We start from the raw sequence: 21,157 nt of genomic DNA on the forward strand, positions 1-21,157 counted from the left end.
TAACTTACTTCATTGCGTCCTCCAGCTTTCTTTAACCCAGATATTGTATCATGAATATCTCCGTCATTGTGACTGAATAAGAAGACACACACACACTCAATTCAATTCAATTTTATTTATATAGCGCCAAATCACAACAAAAGTCGCCTCAAGGCGCTTCATAGATACTCCTATACATATAAATTATGTCTGTTTTAATATCTTAGTGATTTCAATTTTTTAAAATGTACTGTTCCATTTATTAATGGCTGTATGTATTTATTTGTTCATTCCCTGTGAAGAACCTTTACATGTGATTTTGGCATAAAGAAATAAAACTGCCTTGACTTTAACCTGAATTTTAACTGTTAAAATTTATTTAAACTTTACCAAATAGTCAAGGCACAAAAATTGCCAGATTATATTTGTAAAAAAAGAGAATGCTCTGCTATTTATGAAAGATTCAGCTCTCATTTATAGGATCTACTCAAGTCAACACATTGCCTCTCAAGTCTGCAGCCTCTCCTGTGAGACTGAGAAAGAAAGCAGCTTTACTTCTTGCTTTCTTTGACCAGTTGTTCCACTTCCTTCATGAAGCGCAGGCAGAGCTCATCCTGCCACGGCAGAGCAACACACTGAACCGCCACAGGTAGACCCTCGCCACCAGTCATTGCCTGAACACAAAAACACACTCCTGTCACTTAACGCTCAGCAGCTGGACCGCAGTCTTCTGCCTCGAGCTGACTAACAAATTGTGGAACATTTAATAAAGTTCATGTATAACTGAGAGTCAATAAATTACAGAACCACAAGAAAAAATTGTCTCAATCGTCTGATCTGGTTTAGCTCTTGGTTCCATGTAGGATAGATGGGCCTACCCACCACCACACCTGAAATCTTCCTGTGTGTAGTCAGTGTAGTTGAAAGTTGTATTCATTTGTTTAGAAATTTTAAAACTGCATGAAAAACTGGTCTCACAGTAAATGTGTTCAATCTGTCTCCCCACACTGGTATGTGTTACCTCTTTGAGGGACTTGTCAAAACTGTCCTGATAACAGCCCTTATAGTGCTTTAGTTCCTCCTCATCGATCGCAGTCACTGTGGAAACAGTGACTACACCCGCAGGAAATTTTAAGAGATTGTAGAGCATCGTGCAACTGACTGCAGCTGAAATAACAGAAAATACAAGTAGATTAGTTATGATGAAATACTTTAAGACAGATTCACTTTTCTTTAGCCCTTCAAAATTCTGTTGCTCTTTAATTAACATGTGATTTATTTAGTGTAACAGTGCCTTTATATTATTATTTGTCCAAATGTTCTAATCTACAGGTGACTTTCCTAATTGACTAATGTCTGGAGATATTGTTTTTCTTCACTCTCTGCCTTTTTTAATCATGCATGTTAGCACTAGAGAAGGGCAGCAATCCTAATTTTTTATGAGATAATTGTTATGTGATCCCAAATCCCAGGAACTATGCTGCCACCTAGGAGCATTTCATACATCCACAAACTTATCCTGAGATTACAATAATGAAAAAAAGAGAGAGATAGATGGACAATAATGCTTTTTTTTAATACTCAGTATACCATACTTGAAACTTTGTCAGCGTGCAATAACCTGCTGGCTGGCCCTATCATGGGGGACAACAGCACATCGATATTGCAGCTCCTCCAATGTGCTATTGTCTCTTGAATATAGTCCTAAAGAAAAAACAGGAAATTTTCTTGATCCTTTATACAACTGCGATTCCAAAACATTTGGGAGACTGTGTAAAATGTAAACAAAAACAAAATGCAGTGATTTACAAATTTTGAAATATTTAAACTGAGAAATTTTAATATCTATCCATCCATTTTCTTCCACTTATTCAGGGCCGGGTCACAGGGTTAGCAGCCTAAGAAGCAAAGCCCAGACCTCTCTCTCCCCAGCCACCTCCTCTAGTTTATCTGAGGGAACAACGAGGCCTTTCAAGGCGAGCCAAGAGAAATAACCTCTTCTGCATGTCCTGGTTCTACTCTGAGGTCTCCTCCTATGTTGATCTGTGGAACCAGCACTCCAAAACAGGAACTCTAGATAAATAGTCTAGTCTCTGATCCTATGAGTATTACACAGCAGGCAGTGCAGGGCTTGGATGGAACCGATGGCTGAGGGGAACTGCCCAGTCCTTCTTGAGGTTGGAGGCAATGGGAATGGGATAATGGGATAACCTTTTATAATTCAGACATACAAAACAAACAAACAAATATATTCGCATAAACATATACATAGATAGCTGAATATATATATGTACACACACACACACACACACACACACACACACACACACACACACACACACACACACACACACACACACACACGGGTGTGCACACACACATATATGACATGAAATCACTTGATCATCACGTCCAAAATGGAGTAGGAAGAAGTATGTACATACTTATTAATCCCTACCTCGTGCTTAGCAATCTATTGATTTACAGTAATCATCATTTCTTCCCCCCAGCTCTTGTATACACTTGCTCTGTTCAAATTTAGTAATAACTAGTTTTATCAAACCATGTTTTTAACTGAATCATTTCTTGTGTGACAATTTTCAAGATCTGCTCTGAATGCGCCCTAATGCAGTAAGTAGTTGTATCATCTGTATCATCTGCAAATAAAATAAAATGCAATATATCAGATGCTTTACATATGTCTTTGATGTACAGGATAAACAATTTTGATCCCAATACGGACCTTTGTAGGACTCTACAAACAATGTCTGCACACTAAATGAAAATTCCCCAATTTTCCCAATTTTTCCAAATACCTCTCAACCCGCTGAAGCACAACTCCTTTAACGTCACAGTGCTCCATTTTATCAAGTAATATTTCAATATTTCACGATTAATTTTATCAAAAGCTTTTTTGGATCAATGAAAACTCTAAAGTGTGCATTGTCTTGTTATATTGTGTTTTGTATCTATGTAATTAGCGATGTTTTCAATTAATTCCAGTAATGCCATAGTTGATTTGTTTGATCTGAAACCATACTGAGTCCATTAATATTTTATGTTTATCAACGACTTGCCCATAGCCTCACGAAACCCTGCTTGTTAATGAAAACCTTTTCCAGTATTTTGGAGAATTGTGAAAGTCTGTACATGTAATTTGTGATTTCCATTTTTGTACAATTGTATCACTTTTGTGATGTTAATGCACCAGTTTGTAGAGAGAATTCGCACATTTATGCTTAAAGCTTTAGAGATACCATTAATAGTTTATTTAACAATTTTTGTATCACGGCCATTAAAGTCTGTAGAAGTTTTATTTTGTGGTTTCCCAACAATGTCCATGATTTTCTTTTCTTCCACAGCTGATACAAACATTGAAGTTTGTCTGCTCTCGCTGCAAAACTTCTATCAGTCTGGTCCAACACTTACAAAGAATCTATTAAATTCATGAACTACTTCATCAACATCACTAATATTTGTATCCTTATTAATACCCTATTACACAGGGTAATTTAAATGCCTAGACCTATTTTATAATGGTGTTTAATGTTTTCCAAATCTCTGTTAATGTTTTTCTTCATGTCTAATAAATTTGCACAATTTTTGTCAAAATGCTATTTAATTTACATTTTGTTATATTTATTTTCAGCTTTTTAATTTCATATGGTATATATGGTATTTTTCTTTTTACATGCATTTTGTAATCCTATTGTGATCCATGGGCAAACTGCATATTTTTCTTTGTTGCAGTATTGCTTTATTAGTCAATGCTTGTCATATAATAATTTAAATTTTCCTAAGAATGTCTCATAAACTTTATCAATATCCCTTTCCTTAGACACTACCTCCAAATTTCCCCTCAAGTAGGTCACTTTTAAATGCATTCATGGATTCCTCTGTTCTCACCTGTTTTATTTTAATTTATTTTCTTGTTTGTCGTTACTATGATTGTTGTCATATACTGGAAAAAATGCACAATGATCACTGATGTCACTAATTAGAAGGCAATTTTGTTTTCTGATTCATTAGTTAAAATACAGTCTATTAATGTTTTTCTGGACTTATCACATCTGTGTTGAAATCCCCATAAATAAAAAGAATTTTTTGGTTTGATTTTGTATCCACCCACTCCTTAAATGCTGGTTTACCTTAAAACCTTAGATGGTTTTCTATATATGTTGTCCACCAACATAGTCATTTTTTCTACCACCTTGTAAATTTTCTGTTCACAATAGGTATCTCATATCCATACCTACTGCATCTTACCTTCATACCTTATGATTCTGTCTTTACTTTTCACCCACTTTTAACTAGAGCAGAGGTTACTTCATTAACATCACTTCATTGCATTCTCTACTTTTCTATGTTGCACTTTAACATGATTTATCAAACATTCTATCACATATGAATATTAAATCACAATATGAATATACTTCCGTACACGTTTATTCAGTTTATGCTATTTTTCTTCACTAGGATTTATTAATAGTTCAATGACATATGAATATTAATTTCAACACGATTTTCATCAACTTATTCACATAGGACTGCTTTTCTTACTTTTTATTTATAACTATGCCAATCACAATATACACAATATAAGTGTTTTTTGTTTTTTTTAATCACACATGTTAAAATCTGACATTCTCTTGTTTACTTAGTCAATTTGACCAAGACAGGCTCTGGGCTGTGTGCCATGTTTGCATACCCCCTGGGTACAAATAGCACCAACAAAGACACACACACACACACGCACACACACACACCCTTGTTCCCAAATATTTACTTTTCTGTGACCCTCAGGCTGCAGAATAATCACTCTTCCCGCTGGGTGGTGGGTCTGGTATTCTTGGCCATTGGTCCCTGCTTCTCTCCCAGCTTGGATTGTTTTTGTGATGCAGCGTCTAGTCTTCTTTTTTTATTTTTATTGTTCTTATCATTTTCACTGAGCTCCATAAACTACAGAGTTTGTGACCTTCCGATCTTGCCTAATTTGGCATGTGGGAATCCAGATCTGCTGCTGTCTGCCAGTGGCTCTCTGTCTCGACTTACTGGCTACATGGCCCAGTGTGTCATAGACCTGCCCCAATTTCCACATGAACTCTTCTGCTCTTCTGCTTTTTTGTCCATCAAATGAGGGATTTTCTCCACTGATGCGCAGATATCTTCTCCCACCTGCAGACATTACGCAGGGTGACCCATGCCTCCTGAGTCACTATCTCTTGGGCCCTCAGATGGAGGCCACATGCGGGCCACTGTGATGATGTTATTCTGCTCCAGCACCAGTTTCTCTGGGTCTATACACCAATTTCTTGGCTGGAGCCTCCCTTGATTTGGCTTCTGTGGACTGCTTCAGCCACCTTCTCCTTCAAAAAAATGCCATTCTCGCCCTGGATTGGTTCCCTGAAGGCCCTCTTCTATACTAATTTTCACATTTGCATCCCCCACTCTCTTGTCCCCTCTTCCTCTGCGTACATTCACTCAGTGTTGTTGACCTTGAACCTTTCTCTCTCTGACTTTTCACGCACTTTTATCTCTGAGGTATCTATGAGCAGTGTTGGGGAGTAATGGAATACATGTACCGCGGTTACGTATTTAAAATACAAAATATGAGTAACTGTATTCCGTTACAGTTACCGTTTAAAAAGGTGGTATTCAGAATACAGTTACTTTGTTGAAATAAATGGATTACACGGCGGTACTTCCCTGTTTCATATTGTCGCGGGTCAGGACTGTTTGGGTTTTGTTTGACAGCTATGGATGCCATGGTTACAGGGTGACGCTCTCTCTCTCTGCGTGTTTCCTGGGTGAGAGAGAGCGCCTTTTTGTTGTTGTGCTAAGCTAACAGGCAGAATGCTACAGGTATAGCTCTAAAGAATGTAGCATCATAGGCAGTGTAGTCCGTGCTGCAGGGAGAATGGACTGCCATACCCGTTATGTGTCTGTGAGCGCGAGGAGGGAGAAAAAGGAAAGGTACGAGTTGTCATCGAGCAAAAACGGGAGCTGGAAGCATGTAAATATAATAATAACCACTGCAGCCAAGAAGAGAGCCTGACGAGCCCAGTTGTAAGTAAGCTATTAAGACTCGACTGTACACAGTGTTCGTGTTTTCCTCTGAAAACAATAAGTTCCGTTGGAGCAGTCTTTCAACGCCTCTCTCTGTCTCTCACTAGCAAAGTGACCCAGACAACAAAGTAAAGCTAGTTTTTGGCTACGAGCCCAAGGTATTAGTCAGAGGTCCCTTTACTACGGTGTGGAACAGCAATAGTACATTCACGTAGTTGTAAACAGCATGATAATATATTAAGTAATCCAAAGTATTCAGAATACGTTACTGTCATTGAGTAACGTAACGGAATACGTTACAGAATACATTTTGGGGCATGTATTCTGTAAGGGAATAAATTTTAAAAGTAACCTTCCCAACACTGTCTATGAGGTAGAGGTTACTTCATTAAAATCGCTTCATTACATTTTCTTCTTTTCTATATGGATATTAAATCACACATGAAAATACTTCCCTTCATGTTTAACTCACTTGCACCTGACTGCTACAATGCCTCCTGCACCTTTTCGAATGTTTTTAATTTTTTCATGAAAAACATTACCTTATTTTGTTTTTGATGACAGCAAAAACAGACCTAAAAAAGGTGTAAGGGGGTCAACAAAAGCCAAAAGATATGTGAAAAAAAGAGAAATAAAGAGCTGGATGAAACCGATGCAGCTAATTAGCTCAGTATCATGACTGATGGAAAAATAAAGTTTTTCAGAGAGGCAGAGTTTCTCAGAAGTAAAGAAAACTGCATCTACATATTACAGAACAATTTCAAAATAATATTTGTCAATGTAAAATTGACAAACAAAAAGACTTTTAACTATCTCATTATCTATGGTACATTATCATTAAATGATTCAGAGACTCTGGTGAAATTTCTCTGTGCAAGGGACAAGGCCAAAAGTTTGTGTTTGTGAACTTTGGGCCCTTGGGCAGCAGTGCATTAAAAACAGGGATGATTTTGTCATGGAAATCATTGCTTTGGCTCAGCAACATTTCCAGAGATCACTGTCTGCGAACACAGTTCGCCATGCTATCCACAAATGAATCTTATGTGTTGTCTTTATACGATCACTCATCTGCCTGCTGTCCTGGATGTTTGGCTGCTAATCTTTGTTATATAACTTTTTCTTTCCACACTGCCAAACTCAGTGTCGACAGCGTTGTTCTAGTTCACTCATCTTCTAGCCTGTCCACTCAGAGCTCCATGCAAGCCTCCAGCTTCATCTTCACCACTACCATACTCTACTTCTAATTGCTATCACCTCTAAGATTCTGCTATGATGGGTCAATCGCCAAACCAGTAGCTGAACTCCGTATCTCAGTAAATCATGTTCAATTCTTCCAAATGAGCTGTCGCTATTGAAATACAGCTTAAAGCTCTAAAGCTCATGCAAACGGGAATTCATATATGAACATAATCCATAAACACCACCACCACCTTCTTTGGGCCAAACCTCTTTAGAATGGACTGACACAAAGTGAAAGACTGTTTTGTGGCCAGACAAATCACAATTTGACATTAGTTTTGAAAAACATGGATGCGGCATCCTTCAGACTAAAGAAAAAGGAACCATCTGGTTTGTTATTAGTGCTCAGTTCAAAAGCCTGCATGTTTCAGTGCCATGGCATTGGCAGCTTGCATATCTGGAAAGACACTTTTTAATGCTGAAAGTTGTGTACAGGTTTAACCTTCACAGACATATGTACAGGTTTAGGTTTAGAGGAACATAAAACTTCCATTAGAATGATATTTTCTTGCTGAAGATATTTGAGCAAGTCAATGCTAAAGTGTATATTGCAGCTATTACAATAGCATGGCTTTGTAGTAGAAGAATCATTTTTCTGAACATGGTATACATTATTTTTTCAGTTTGAATATTAGATTTGTTTTCTATGTGCTATTGTGGATAAATGTAGGTCGGTAAGATTTGCCAATCATTGCATTCTGTTTTAATTTACGTTATACACAGTGTCCCACCTCTTTTGAAATTGTACTGTGATACTCAACCATGCATCATTAGTTGAAAGTTAAAGTTACCTCAACAGCAGCATGTTGCTTCCACAGATCGGAAACAGATCTAAAAAATAAAGCATTATTTTGTGACTTTGCCCATTACATGTATTATATGAAAAAAGAATCATGTACAGATGATGAATTCCAACAATACTTTCTCACCGAACTCCACAAATAGCACTCACGTTGGAAGACAGACGAGGTGACTGCAAAAAACAAGTGAACGTTATTGACTGGCCTGCACAAAGCCATGGCTTTAATCCCATTGAAAATCTGTGAGTTTAAACATTCTGGCACTTTACAACATAGGCTCTATCAGATAAAAGTTCCAAGATTATGTTCAGTCCTGTGCTTGAATTTACACATGTTTGTCACCAAATGAGAAAACTCACCACAGGTTTTAGTAGGAAGGAAAGGATTTTCTTAAACCACTTAGGGAGCGAGTGTATGAAAACCTGCCGCTTCAGAGAAGGGTCCAGAAGTGCCCCTTTCCTAAAATGAAATGAATTATTTACACACACAAAATAACTGTGTTGACACTTAATGACATGTAATGATTTTAGTATTCTACAGTATTTTAGTTTATCATGCTAGCACCTGCAACTTAGCACTGAAAAAAAATCATACATTTATTAGATGTTTTAAGTTCATGAGAAGTGATTAGATGAATTATTAAAAGGTACAACTCACAGTTTTTGTAGAAGGGTGGTAGCACCATCTGCATATACACCCGTTATTAATAGCTCAGGAACAATTTGGCTGATTTTCAGTGGAGCGTAAAGAACCAACTAAAGGCATAAAAGAGAACATTAAAGATGTATGGCTATCAAATACTAGGCAGTGATTATTAGTGTGTGTGTGTATGTGTGTGTGTGTGTGTGTGTGTGTGTGTGTGTGTGTGTGTGTGTGTGTACATATTTACACTCTTTAAGCCAAGCAGAAGAAGTTTTATATAAAAAAAATACTTTTAACAATTTTTTAGATTTTTTAGATGGCTTAACTTTTAAAAGGGTCAGTTTGGACACTGTCTCAGCTGAACTCTGGACACGCACACACATACACATACACTGATACGCACTCACTCATCCCCCCTCCCTTTCCAAACGCCTTCGATGCTTGTTCCCTCCTGGGAACACGGCGGGTCAGGGCCCGCACTGGAATAATAGCGCAGGGCAGGATGGCTGCTGCCCCCCCCCCAATGTTGTGCTGTGGACATTTATGTGCTTTTTGTGCAGAGGAGGTTTTTTTTGTTTCCCGTTCTCATGCTGTCCTCCCAGGAGCCCAGCATGAGTAGAGGTCTCTTTTTTTCCTCTTGTACTTTCCCATTGTAGTGTATATTTCAGTGTTTTTCTGTAACGCTACCGATTTCCGACTTGTATCCCCATGTGATGTCTGTGTTGTGTGTGTAAGGTCGGGGGGGGGGGGGGGGGGGGGGTCCCATTTCACAGCAGGGCAACGTGCATGTGGCGAATAAAGCCTTGATTGATTGATTGTCCTGTAACATAACAGGGGGTTCATAACAATTCAGGACAGTAACGATTACATGTGTGTGGTGACGTCTTACTGTGTGCCCTGCTTGCTCTAACAGAGCTTTGACCTCTCTGACACCTCGGACCATGCTTGGAGACGGTTGCAAGTAGCCATCATTTTCCAAATAACCAATCCTAAGAGGTCTGGAGCTTCTGTATATCTGTAGATGAGGACAGAATTATTAGCCCACCAAAGAAAATTTCAGCTTTTTAAAAGTATTCCCAAGTGCTGTTAAGAAGAGCAAGGGATTGTTAACACGGTTTTTTCCAAGCATCTTAATTTTATTTTGGATGGTTACATTATTTTACTTTGGTCTTTGTTTAAACTCACAGATTTTCAATGGGATTACAGCCATGGCTTTGTGCAGGCCAGTCAATAACGTTCACTTAACAAGTGGGAGGCACATATGCAAACTGCTGTAATTCCTACACCGTTCACCTGATTTGGATCTAAATACCCTCAAATAAAAGCTGACAGTCTGCAGTTAAAGCACATCTTGTTCATTTCATTTGAAATCCATTGTGGTGGTGTATAGAGCCCAAAATGTTAGAATTGTGTCGATGTCCCAATATTTATGGACCTGACTGTATGCAGGGTCATAGCGAATGTTTTCTTTGAGATTACAATTCCAGGCTTGGTTAAGACATTCACTAGTGTCCTGGCTAAGGTCTTTAGACATATTTCTCACTAGTTTTCTTCCCAGAATCAATTAAATCTTTCAATTTTCACCTCTGCCAGGCTTGTTCTGTACTCCGTGGCTCTCTTTGAATTTCTTGATACTTCTGACTCCACATTGTGACACTTGGAAATGCTGTGATAACTTTGTATAACCATCTCATCCTTTGCAAGGATTAACAATTCTTTTTCTCAAGTTTAAAACTTTATTTATGTATTTATTTGCTTTTTTTTTACATGATGCTTTCTCAACAGCTCAAACCCTTCCTGAGGTTTTTGTACTGTAAATTGGAAAATAGCCCTCAGTTTTAACTTGACTTGAAGAGCTTTGAACATTACAAATGCAATGACTTTTAAAAAGGTCAGCTTTTCCGGGGGTTATTATATTATTGGCCCAGGTTAATTTTGTTGTATTTCTGCTACAGTTCAAAGATTGTGTGTAAACAGAAATAGTGTATGTGTTCAAAAGAAAACTGGTATATTTAGAAATGGTGAAAATGTTGAAAATCGTTTGCTCTCATAAAAAAAAGCACTTGGAAATGTTATAGGAAGACTATTAACTTTGTCCTTTAGAACTTCGTCTTTTAGCATAGAGAGATGTGTTAAGAAAATTAACTTGATTAATTTCTAGTTTCTAACATCTATGAATGATCTGAAAATATATAGAAAATATGATCATCAACAGAGGACATGAATCCCACAGTACAGGACACACCTCCATGTTAAAAGGTAATGGTGGAACAGTGGGGTCCAAAGAAAACATGTGGTCACAAAGAAGTGCCTGCATGCACAGAGCCAGGCTGTCCACATCTCTTGCCATGGGTCCAGGAGATGACGGCACTAGTTTAGTAGCAAGCATAAAGCAAATGTTTTGAACAAAATGTTCCAGAAAATTTGTGTAATATTATTAGACACTGGTTATATATAATCTGCATTTACTTCATGTGCTAGTTTCTTACCTGACTTTTGTCCTCGACAAATTGAACGAAAACCCTGTAAACTGTTCATTATCCAAAGGTGTTAACAAATAAAGAAACCTTAACTCATCAATTTACAATAATTTTCTATGACTAAAAAGGATCTACCTCAGTCGGTGAGCAGTTGGCTTGAAACCACAGATTCCACAGAATGAAGACGGAAGACGGATACTGCCACCTAGATCAGTGCCTATACCGAGCAGGGAGCCCCCTCCCCCAATGAGAGCCCCCTCCCCACCAGATGAACCACCAGGAGTCTTCTGGGGGTTATGAGGGTTCACAGTCTGCCCGTAGATAGGATTACTGCAGTCATAGCTAAAGGTGGACGCAGACAAACAAAGACAGGTTATGAGTCTTTACATAAAATACACACATGGAAGATGCAAATGGTACATGTATTGGTTCTTATATAGTGTGTTTCTACTCTATCAGGGGACTTAAAGCACTCTCCTCATTCACCCATGAGTACACAGAGTTGTTTTAAATTTGAATTCTTGATTAAAAAATGTACCTCATGAGGGCTTGGGCCAAGTTGGTTTTCACAAAGGGAATAGCTCCTTGTTTCTTCAGGACTTGAACAAGCACACTGTCCTTTTCAGCGGGCTTGTCCAGGTTAATGATCACACCACAAGAACAGTCATGATCCTTGTGAAGTAAATTAAAGAACACAAGAGTGCATCAAAGACTACACAAATGCCATACCTTAATATTTTGAAAACCTGTAAGTGAAATTCAGAGATCATAAATAACATTATTATTAAGACCTTAATTGATACAGTATTCTCACTGAGATTGAGATCTCTTTCTAAAGAGGGACCTGCTTACAAAAAATGCCAAGAAATTGAGAAAGATAAAACAACACAGTAAACGTGATCACAAATTAACAAAGACATGTGTCTAAAACCTTTTTAAATTATCAAATGAAATCAAAGATTGTAACATCATAGTTTTTGTGTAGTTCATTTAATTCATAGGCAGCAAACCATTTAAAACCAGCTTTTCCAAGTTCTGTGGAAATAAGAACTAGAGTCAGTATTTATGTGTTGCTCATGATTTATAAAATTAACTGTTTTAATTCTAATACTTGGTAAAATGGTAAATGGCGCTTTACTTAGTCCCTAAGAACCCCGGAGTGCTTCACACTACATTCAGTCATCCACACACTGGTGATGGCAGCTACATTGTAACCACAGCCACCCTGGGGCGCACTGACAGAGGCGAGGCTGCCGGACACTGGCGCCACCGGGCCCTCTGACAACCACCAGTAGGCAAATATGGGTTAGTATCTTGCCCAAGGATATTGTGAAACTGCTTGCTCACTGGCTAAGTGAGCAATTTAGACCCACTCCTCCATGTCAGGTTTAGCTTTTTGCAACCAACTTGGCAATGGTGGAAAAGTTCATCTTGAGGTTGGACTCCAGAAAGCAATGGTTGGTGTCCTAGCTGCATTTGTCCATTATTATACTGCCTATAGCGTAACTGCCATTTGTTTGCACTACAAATACATTAATTTATTAAATTATTCTTACCTTAAATGCAATATTTTCTTTGATGCTAACTGGAACTCCGTACAAGAGACCATCCTTGTTGGAGCCAACAGTTGTCAGCTGGTCCAAACTCTCCAGCAAAATTTCAGTGCAGCAGTTCAGCTTTTGGTTTACAGCCAGAGTCTGTTGGAAAGGAAACAAGCACAGACAGATTCAGGTGAACTTATTTACTTTAAAGGGATACTGATCTGTGTAAGCGCTCTGTAAAATATTAAACTCTCACTGGAAAATAAAATAGATTACTTAGTGTTTATGCTAGCTAAAATAAACTGGTGTATATATTGTATTTCGGTCAACCTTCAGATAAAAAGATCTGTGTTATGTTAGGCAGTGAACTCTTGTGTCATGCTGGATAATGAACCTTTTCCATGTAAGAGTAAAGCACATTGTCAGGGTTCAGTGAGCCGTCCTTCAGCTGCTGTGTCAGCTCAGACAGGGAGAGCTTCAGGATCAAAGCAGAGTCAGTCGTGGGAAGCTAGAAGACACAGACCCACACAGAATCATTATGTTATAAAAATTTATAAAGCTGTAAGAAAGAAAGAAAACCATATCAGTGTATAGATTCAGGACTCCTACTTCCTGTACTTCTGCACAATTGTAAAGTGTAGAAGTAAATTTAAATCTAATTTGATATACAAAGAGGTGTTTACAAAGGTTATAAAGCTAGTTATGTAGCTATTTGGTGGTTACGTGTTTTGATATTTACATGTTTACACGTTTGAATGTTTAGACATGCATGTTCAAACCAGTAATATGTGTTATATCTACCTAGTTGTTCTCCCTGTTCTGATCTGAGTTCAAGATTTCCTGGCTTCTGAGAGGCCAGTGAAGTATTCATGAGGGCGGTACACAGAAAGTGTGAGTTGTTGCGGTGTGTGGAGAGTAAAGAGGCTGCTAAAAAGTTATCCATCTCCATCTTGCTGTTCCTAATTATTCAGAGAGATTCCAAACCATCTAGTGAGCCCTCGCGTTACACAATCACCAGATTTCTACGGTGGCCCCTAGAGACAAAGCACGCACAAAATCCAAAACACTTACAAAAGTTTTGGATTTTGCAAGTGTTTTGGAGTTTGTGCGTGCTTCGTCTTTAGGGGCCACCACAGATCCAACAGAGCAACTTTAGGGTGAGGTGGAACAGGAGACGTGCAGCTGACAAACCGCGTGTGTGAAGTTATGTGTCAACTTGGGCCAACAAAACAAATCCAGAAGAGCAGCATAATATTAATGTGTTTTTAAGTTTTTTGACAACAAAAAGTGTCAGTAATTTGGAAATTAATAACTAAACCTCCGCTAGGCTTAAACTAAAAGCACATCATTTGTTTTGATTTCTATCTAAAGAAAAAGTTAAACATTTCAGTGTTTAAAGCTCTGAACTCTCACCGACTGTTTGTACCGGAGCACCGCCTGCTCTGCGCGCTGCAAGCTCTCGTCTCTCCTGTTTCTGGCTCTCTTAATCTTTTCCTCCGCCTGTCGGAGGCTGTTGATCTTTTTCACCCACACAACCAGGTATCCCACAATGCAGGCAACACCAGTGAGCAGAGCCGCTGTCCAGTTGTCCATCTTCACTCTCTTAATAAACAGTTCAGTGTTCTGCGTGGCTTTCGTCTTTGCCCTGTGGCTGCAAAATGCAAAAATCCAAGTGGACCTAACACACAGCTTTTTAAACACGACAGGCTATCTTGTTTTAGCTGTGGGCGTGTTGTGCATGTACCGTGCCTTAATTTAGGGGTGGACAGTTAATTTACCCGACGCACCTCGGGGCCAATTGAAGCACCGCTGCGCACTGTACCATACACGCACCATTCTAGCCCATTCGTTCATTTTCATTGCCGACACTGTAATACCCAATCAAATCTCTTAATGACACTTGGGCCTCTCCTACCTTCGCTGTGACTTATTGAAGAGTTTAGTGTGAAAACTTTCAGCTGAAAGGCTAAGACAGAAAAAGAAAATGAAAGTAAAAATGAATTCAGCGCAATGTGTGACATTAAAAGACATATTAGCTGTGGCACCAGCCAATGCCTCGCAGGCGTGTATATATACACGTGTGTGTGTGTTTGTTTACATGTGTACATAACATGATACCTATCAGTAGAGAAGTGCCACAGGCAAATACTAAAAAGGTAAAAGGTAAAAAAAGAGAGTCATTTATTGCCTTTATAACATATTTTCATTCATAATACTTTGTTGAAACATATTCTGTATGGAACGCCAGGACTGCCATAATGAATTAATTAAATACACCATTAAATAATTAATTAAATGTGGCAATAATTAATTAAAATTGGAATTAATTAATTAAATAAATAGTTATGACACATGTAATTAATTAATTATTGACACATTTAATTAATTATTTATGTATTTCACATTTTAATTAATTATTGACACATTTAATTAATTAATTATGTATTTCACATTTTAATTAATTATTGACACATTTCATTAATTATTGACACATTTAATTAATTATTTATGTATTTCACATTTTAATTAATTATTGACACATTTCATTAATTATTGACACATTTAATTAATTATTTAATGATATATTTATTTATTTCATTTTGGCAGTCCTGACGCCTGGCTCTCGTCATGAAATAATTTTATCTGTCAGCCTCACCCATCAAACTCAGGGGGCGGGGTTAACGCTGCCCATGCAGCTTCTCTAACATTTGATTGGTTGCCGTGCAAAGTAAGTCAAAACAGGTCGATCCTAGAAAATCGATTGCTTGTGTAGACTTGGGGCAGCCAGTTATCCCAGAATGCAGATCAAATCACAAGCAGCAATGGTGGTGGTGTAGTTTTAAAATACCCCGTTTTTCTGTCACCAGCTACACTTTTAACAGTGTTTTAGCCGCGAATGTCGCGCCGTATGTCTGGTCAGGTTGTCAACATAGAACATGTTTGCAAAAGTGCTCAGATGTTTTCAGAGATTTCACTAGCTCTGCTAACAGTTAGCATGCAGAGTGCACCGAGGGGGTTACGTTAACCGGTTTGTTTACATATTCCACTCTCCGTGTTCCACATGTTGCATTCGCAGATTCTCATTTTCACCGAACGATCGTCTCTTTCCGCCTGGTCTTGTGTCTCTGTGCTTCTGTAACATAAAGAACGAGCTGACATTTTTCTCACGAAACCAGCGATCAGCTCAGCAGACCCTCAGTTTACCTGCATGCATCCTCCTCCTCATCTGTCAGCTGTTTAACACCTGCTACTAATTCAAGAAACACGCCTAGTTACCTGGTGATAGTCACAGTTTAACTGGGCAGCCGGTGCTCGATATAACGCAATGTCAGCGCATTTTTCTGCACAAGATAAGTAAATATAGTGTTTTCCCCGAGCGCAGAGCTGCTGGAGCTCGTTTCCTTACAGAGCACTTTATAGGCGAACAGCTTTATCAGCGGCTGATGTCCAATCACCGGCACACAGCTTTCAAACCTCAGCTGAGTTTTAGCTCTCAGTGGTTAAACGCTGGACTTCATTCACTCAGGTTCTGTCTGTCGGGTCACGTTTACTTCGCTGTTTTATTTACAACTGAGCAAATCGGTTTGGCTGAGGTTAAAGTTACGTTTCATAACTGCATAGTTTCACAGACGTTTAATGGTTCACTGGCACATGTGTTAGACTGAACTATCATCTAAATATCATCTGTTTTTTAATAGTTATTCAACTGTATTCTAAGCACCAGCTGTCTGTTAGAATGTGATTTTTTTTCTCTCTCTGTTGGCAGAGGTATAAAAATGCGCAGGAAAATCTGACGTGCATGGCGAACTTCACCGACGATATTTAGGGAGGAATAAACACACATCAAACATAAATGAACCATTTGTCTGTCTCCATAATTGAGAGCATTTTCTCTTCTTATGTCAACACTCTCTCTCTTTTTTTTTGCTTTTTTTTTGCTTTTTCGGTCATGTTATGTTTACCTGTCAAAGGCTTGTTACAAACTATGAAACACATTGTGCAGACTTCTGGATGTTAGAAGAAAACTAATACTGCTCATGAATGAGACTAAAGGCAGGAAGGTGTCCTTTAAAACTAAACATGTTAATAGGACCTCCCTGTTTATATCATAGTTTATGATATAGCACGTGTATTTCAGTAATAGCCTGCTGAGGCCACTATACGTGCTGGCCTCATATCAAATGTGAAGGCAGACTGAGTCTATGTTTGACGTTTTTTATATCTAATCTTCCTTTTCAAACATTTAAACAGCAGCGAGTCTGCAGCTGAGGGAATACAAACTCAAATTGTCGGAACAGGTTTGCTCGTTTCTTGGATTCATTTGGTGATTTATTAAATGTATAACTGTTATTCTAATCTGCTGCTGAGTCTCTTACACTTTTCTTTATGCTGTATATTTTCACGTCTCTGGAATAGTTGGCAGTTAGATAGTCAGCTGGGAAACTTTGTGTTAACTCATGGAGCTGAGGATATCGTGGATATGCTGACCTCGCTCCGTGGTGTACAGAGCGAGGTCAGCATGATTAATATTCACAATAAAAATATTAGCCGAACATCATGAAGTCTGTATGTGTTTCATAGTGTCGAACAACCTTTGTACAGTTAAAGCCAGCAGTTACTACATGACGGAAACACCAACGTTATCTCTTTTATGTGTTTATACACAGGTCACGCTGATTACTGAACAAAAACCCAAAGATCAGATGTTAAACAGATTTATTTGCTCTCTCTCCTCCTTAAACATGTTTTTAATGTTAGTTATAATTCAGAATTGGCGACTGAAACACGTAGGACACATAAGAACTTCAGGAATAAAACACCGATAAATATAACCTCAGTAAAAGAAGTCAGCGGGGGTTACTACAGCTGTGTACCGGGGCCTGCGCTTTGTCGGTGGGATTGCTTGCGAGGCGAGCGGGTCTATCCCACGCTTTGCCGTGAGACTGGGCAGACATCTCCGAAATCATCGAAACACTTTTGCAAAGAGGCTGTATCTTGACAAACCGACCAGACACATGAAGATTAAACCACTACATTCTCGGCTAAAAAAATATTAAAACGGTATTTGGTAACACACAAACAGGGTTTTTCAAAGCTCAGTTCTGTTAGCTTCCACATGCCGGTTGTTGTGTGCTAGAAACAATGGCCACCAGGCCAAAGCAATGGTTTTGACTCGATCAGCGTTAACCTCGCCCCCTGAGTTTGATGGGTGAGGCTGACAGATAAAATTATTTCATGATGAGAGCCAGGCGTCAGGACTGCCAAAATGAAATAAATAAATATATCATTAAATAATTAATTAAATGTGTCAATAATTAATTAAATGTGTCAATAATTAATTAAAATGTGAAATACACAAATAATTAATTAAATGTGTCAATAATTAATTAATTAAATGTGTCATAACTATTTATTTAATTAATTAATTCCAATTTTAATTAATTATTGCCACATTTAATTAATTATTTAATGGTGTATTTAATTAATTCATTATGGCAGTCCTGGCGTTCCATAGAGAACAAGGCACAACTTGCTATTGCAATAAACTATAATCTAATTATCCACACCTAACAACTCCTGCACTTAATCTATAATAAAACGTTGACAGAAAAATGTTATAGCCCTGCCTTTAGTAGCCTCACACAGCGCCTACTGTTTCCTCCTCATGTCCTTACCAGCCATGTCTGCACAATGTTATATCATGAGTAATTTTTTTTTTTTAAATCCATCTAAATAAAACACACACACGCACACACAGTGACATTTTAGACCTTCTTCAGAATACCATATATACTATGGGCATCATGGTGCTGATCCAGAATCCTTACATTATTATTTATTACTAGAGCTACAATAATAAAGCAATGAGGAGGGGGAAGTAATAAATATGAAATAATGTATTTATGATGATTCCATTTGTTTCACTATCCACTCTGTGCAGGGCAAAGCTTATTACATCTTTAAACTGTAGAGATACAATCATTTTACTGCTGTAAAATCCAACTTTTGTCTTATTTAAAATATAAATCTAATATAATCTGCTTCTTAATGTATGTTCTTTAAAGTATAGCGTGTGTTTTTTAATATATTATAATTATAATTATTATTATGTGGACATGCATATTAGATCGTTTTTTAGTGAAATATAATCCCTCCAGAAAGGCAGGAAAAGCCCGGAAACTTACTTTAAAACTAAATATGTTCTGAATACTTTAAAACTAAATATGTTCCCTAAAACGGTGACAGAGCTACAGACCCATGACAGCCTTACACAGGTAGCCAGCAGCTATGACCAGCACTACCTGTGCAGTTAATAAAAGGACAGGTAATGTTTGTCGCGCTGTTGCACACACAGCACGCTCGTTTGTTTCAGTTCGTCAGTTGCAACAAGACAGCTTACCAACGTGTACATAATTAAGCCAATACTCCTGGGTGCTACACACTACAGTGTACGCTGTACACCTACTTACTGGTTTTGTCGCATCAGTCTGTGTCTCTGAGTTAACTTGTGTTGCTCCTACAGCAGAGTGAAGCTGACCCCCCACCCACTTGAAACGTAAAGGCAAATAGGCGGAGCGGTTAGTGCTACGTTTGTGCAGATTTGTGCAGGTAAAATTAGCGTTTGTGCTGCTACGGTTTCCGAGATATTAAACTTTATTTTATAGGTCATTCAAAGGTCACCATCCCCCCAGACTGCTCCAAAACGGGCCAAAATGGTCTACTTTTTTAGTGCTACGTTTGTGCTGGTTTGTGCTGCAAAGATTTTCGTTTGTGCTGCTATCATTTTAAAGATATTAATAACAATTTCTAGAGGTCATCAGAGGTCAACCAGCCCCCCCACATTAATTAAATCAAACAAAATGGGTGTCAATCAACTGTGCTACGTTTGTGCTGGTTTGTGCTGCTAAAATTTTCGTTTGTGCTGCTTCTGTTTTAAAGATATTAATGAAAATGTAAAGGTCAAAAGGTCAACCAGCCCCCCCACATTACCCAAATCCAACAAAAGTGGTATCAAACGTTTGTGCTACGTTTGTGCTGGTTTGTGCTGCAGAAATTTTTCGTTTGTGCCGTTATTATTTTAAAGATATTAACAAAAATTTCTAGAGGTCAACCAGCCCCCCCATATTAATGGAATCAAACAAAATGGATGTCAAACGTTTGTGCTGGTTTGTGCTGCAAAAATGTTTGTTTGTGCTGCTAACATTTTAAAATGTTTAATAAAATAACGTCTTGATGCGTGCTTAATCATCCAGGTAAGTAAATCCCAAAAGGTTGATTTCGTCACTCATCCAAGTGACTTCTTCAGTCTCAGCTGACTGCAGGTTTCCCCAACCTTATAAACACCCGTGAGTGAAGTTGCCCCCCCTACCTTCTTCAAATCGAACAAAATTGATGTCAAACATTTGTCCTGCAAATTATTTTGTTTGTGCAGGTTATGTTTCCCTAATTTTATAAACAGTACATGTACAGTGAGAGAGAGATGTTACAACTGTCTTCACTTGCATCCCAGTCATAGAAGCGTTGGAGGTCGTTCATAAGAGATTACAGGATCATCCCAACCTCAGCAACAGGACCACTCTCAGCACTGATCAGTTGCGTTTGCTTTTGGAACTGTCTTAATTCCACCTATTTTGCATAAGGGTCAGTACAGGCAGAAATCTAGGTGTGCCATGGGTTCCCACAGGCCCCTGGTCAAAGTCACCAAACCAGTTCGTAAGCAGGTACAGGTGTGGCCAGAAGGGTCCTCAGAGGCACTGCTTTTCCACCACAGGCCGCCACACACGACAACACCACAGACTTTCAGGAATATACAGAAACTGTCACTGCCTACATCCCAAAATGCATCGATGATGTCACAGAGACCAGGACTATCACTGTCTGGGCCAATCAGAAACCATGGCTCACAGGTCAGGTTTAAATGCTCCTAAAGTTGAAAAATGCAAGCCTTCAGAGCCGGGAATTAGGTGAGTCTAAGAACAGCAAGGGCAAACCTGTCACGTGGCATCAGCTACAGCAAAGCTTCAGCGACAGCAGAGATACTTGGAGGCAGTGGCAAGGAATACAAACCATCACAGACTACAAGCCCACTCTACAGACCGTGGTGACACAATCCCCAGACAGTGTGTGGAGATCCCTCCACCATCATTACTGAACCCAAGAAGTCATCTATCTCCTGCTTTAAGGACTACCGTCCTGTCAAACTCACCTCCATCATTATTAAGTTAAGTGCTTTGAACGGTTAGTCATGCATCAAATCAAATTATTGCTTTCCCCCAACCTGGATCCATTTCAGTTCGCATACCGGTCAAAACGCTCAACCGATGATGGAATTTCAACTGCCCCTCACTCAGCCCTCACACATCTGAATACTAGAGACTCATATGTCAGAGTGCTGTTCATAGACTTCAGT

At 38.6% G+C, this 21,157-nt stretch overlaps 1 protein-coding gene across 3 annotated transcripts; it reads right to left on the minus strand.

Annotated features, from left to right (window-relative positions):
* Positions 1–132: 132 nt before the first annotated feature.
* On the minus strand, positions 133–15,080 carry LOC309701138 (vitamin D3 hydroxylase-associated protein-like). 3 transcript variants are annotated; one of them, XM_082525150.1, is made up of 15 exons: positions 14,161–15,080; positions 13,142–13,255; positions 12,763–12,903; positions 11,745–11,878; positions 11,342–11,548; positions 11,216–11,256; positions 10,972–11,096; positions 9,616–9,741; positions 8,742–8,839; positions 8,444–8,543; positions 8,214–8,257; positions 8,076–8,115; positions 1,575–1,683; positions 1,001–1,146; positions 133–653 (listed from the first exon to the last, which is right to left on the minus strand). In XM_082525150.1, exons 1-15 carry the CDS (start codon positions 14,338–14,340, stop codon positions 531–533), a joined length of 1,728 nt encoding a protein of 575 aa, XP_082381276.1. In that variant the 5' UTR covers positions 14,341–15,080; the 3' UTR covers positions 133–530. The 3 variants fall into 3 exon arrangements, 2 of the variants coding, with proteins under 2 accessions (XP_082381276.1, XP_082381277.1); XR_014274884.1 differs by having other exon boundaries at positions 550–653; positions 1,601–1,683; XM_082525151.1 differs by lacking the exon at positions 133–653 and having other exon boundaries at positions 1,013–1,146; positions 1,570–1,683.
* Between the last annotated feature and the right edge of the window lie 6,077 nt (positions 15,081–21,157).

Source organism: Aulonocara stuartgranti, assembly GCF_965226115.1.
Source record: "Aulonocara stuartgranti genome assembly, chromosome: 23".
Classification (NCBI taxonomy): domain Eukaryota; kingdom Metazoa; phylum Chordata; class Actinopteri; order Cichliformes; family Cichlidae; genus Aulonocara; species Aulonocara stuartgranti.

Coding starts and splice junctions, on each gene's coding strand:
- LOC309701138 (XM_082525150.1), bottom strand. CDS start 14,340: ATGGACAACTGGACAGCGGCTCTGCTCACTGGTGTTGCCTGCATTGTG. Junction 11,549..11,744: donor TTGGCCCAAGCCCTCATGAG/GTACATTTTTTA, acceptor GTCCACCTTTAG/CTATGACTGCAGTAATCCTA. Junction 8,116..8,213: donor AGTGCTATTTGTGGAGTTCG/GTGAGAAAGTAT, acceptor TTTATTTTTTAG/ATCTGTTTCCGATCTGTGGA.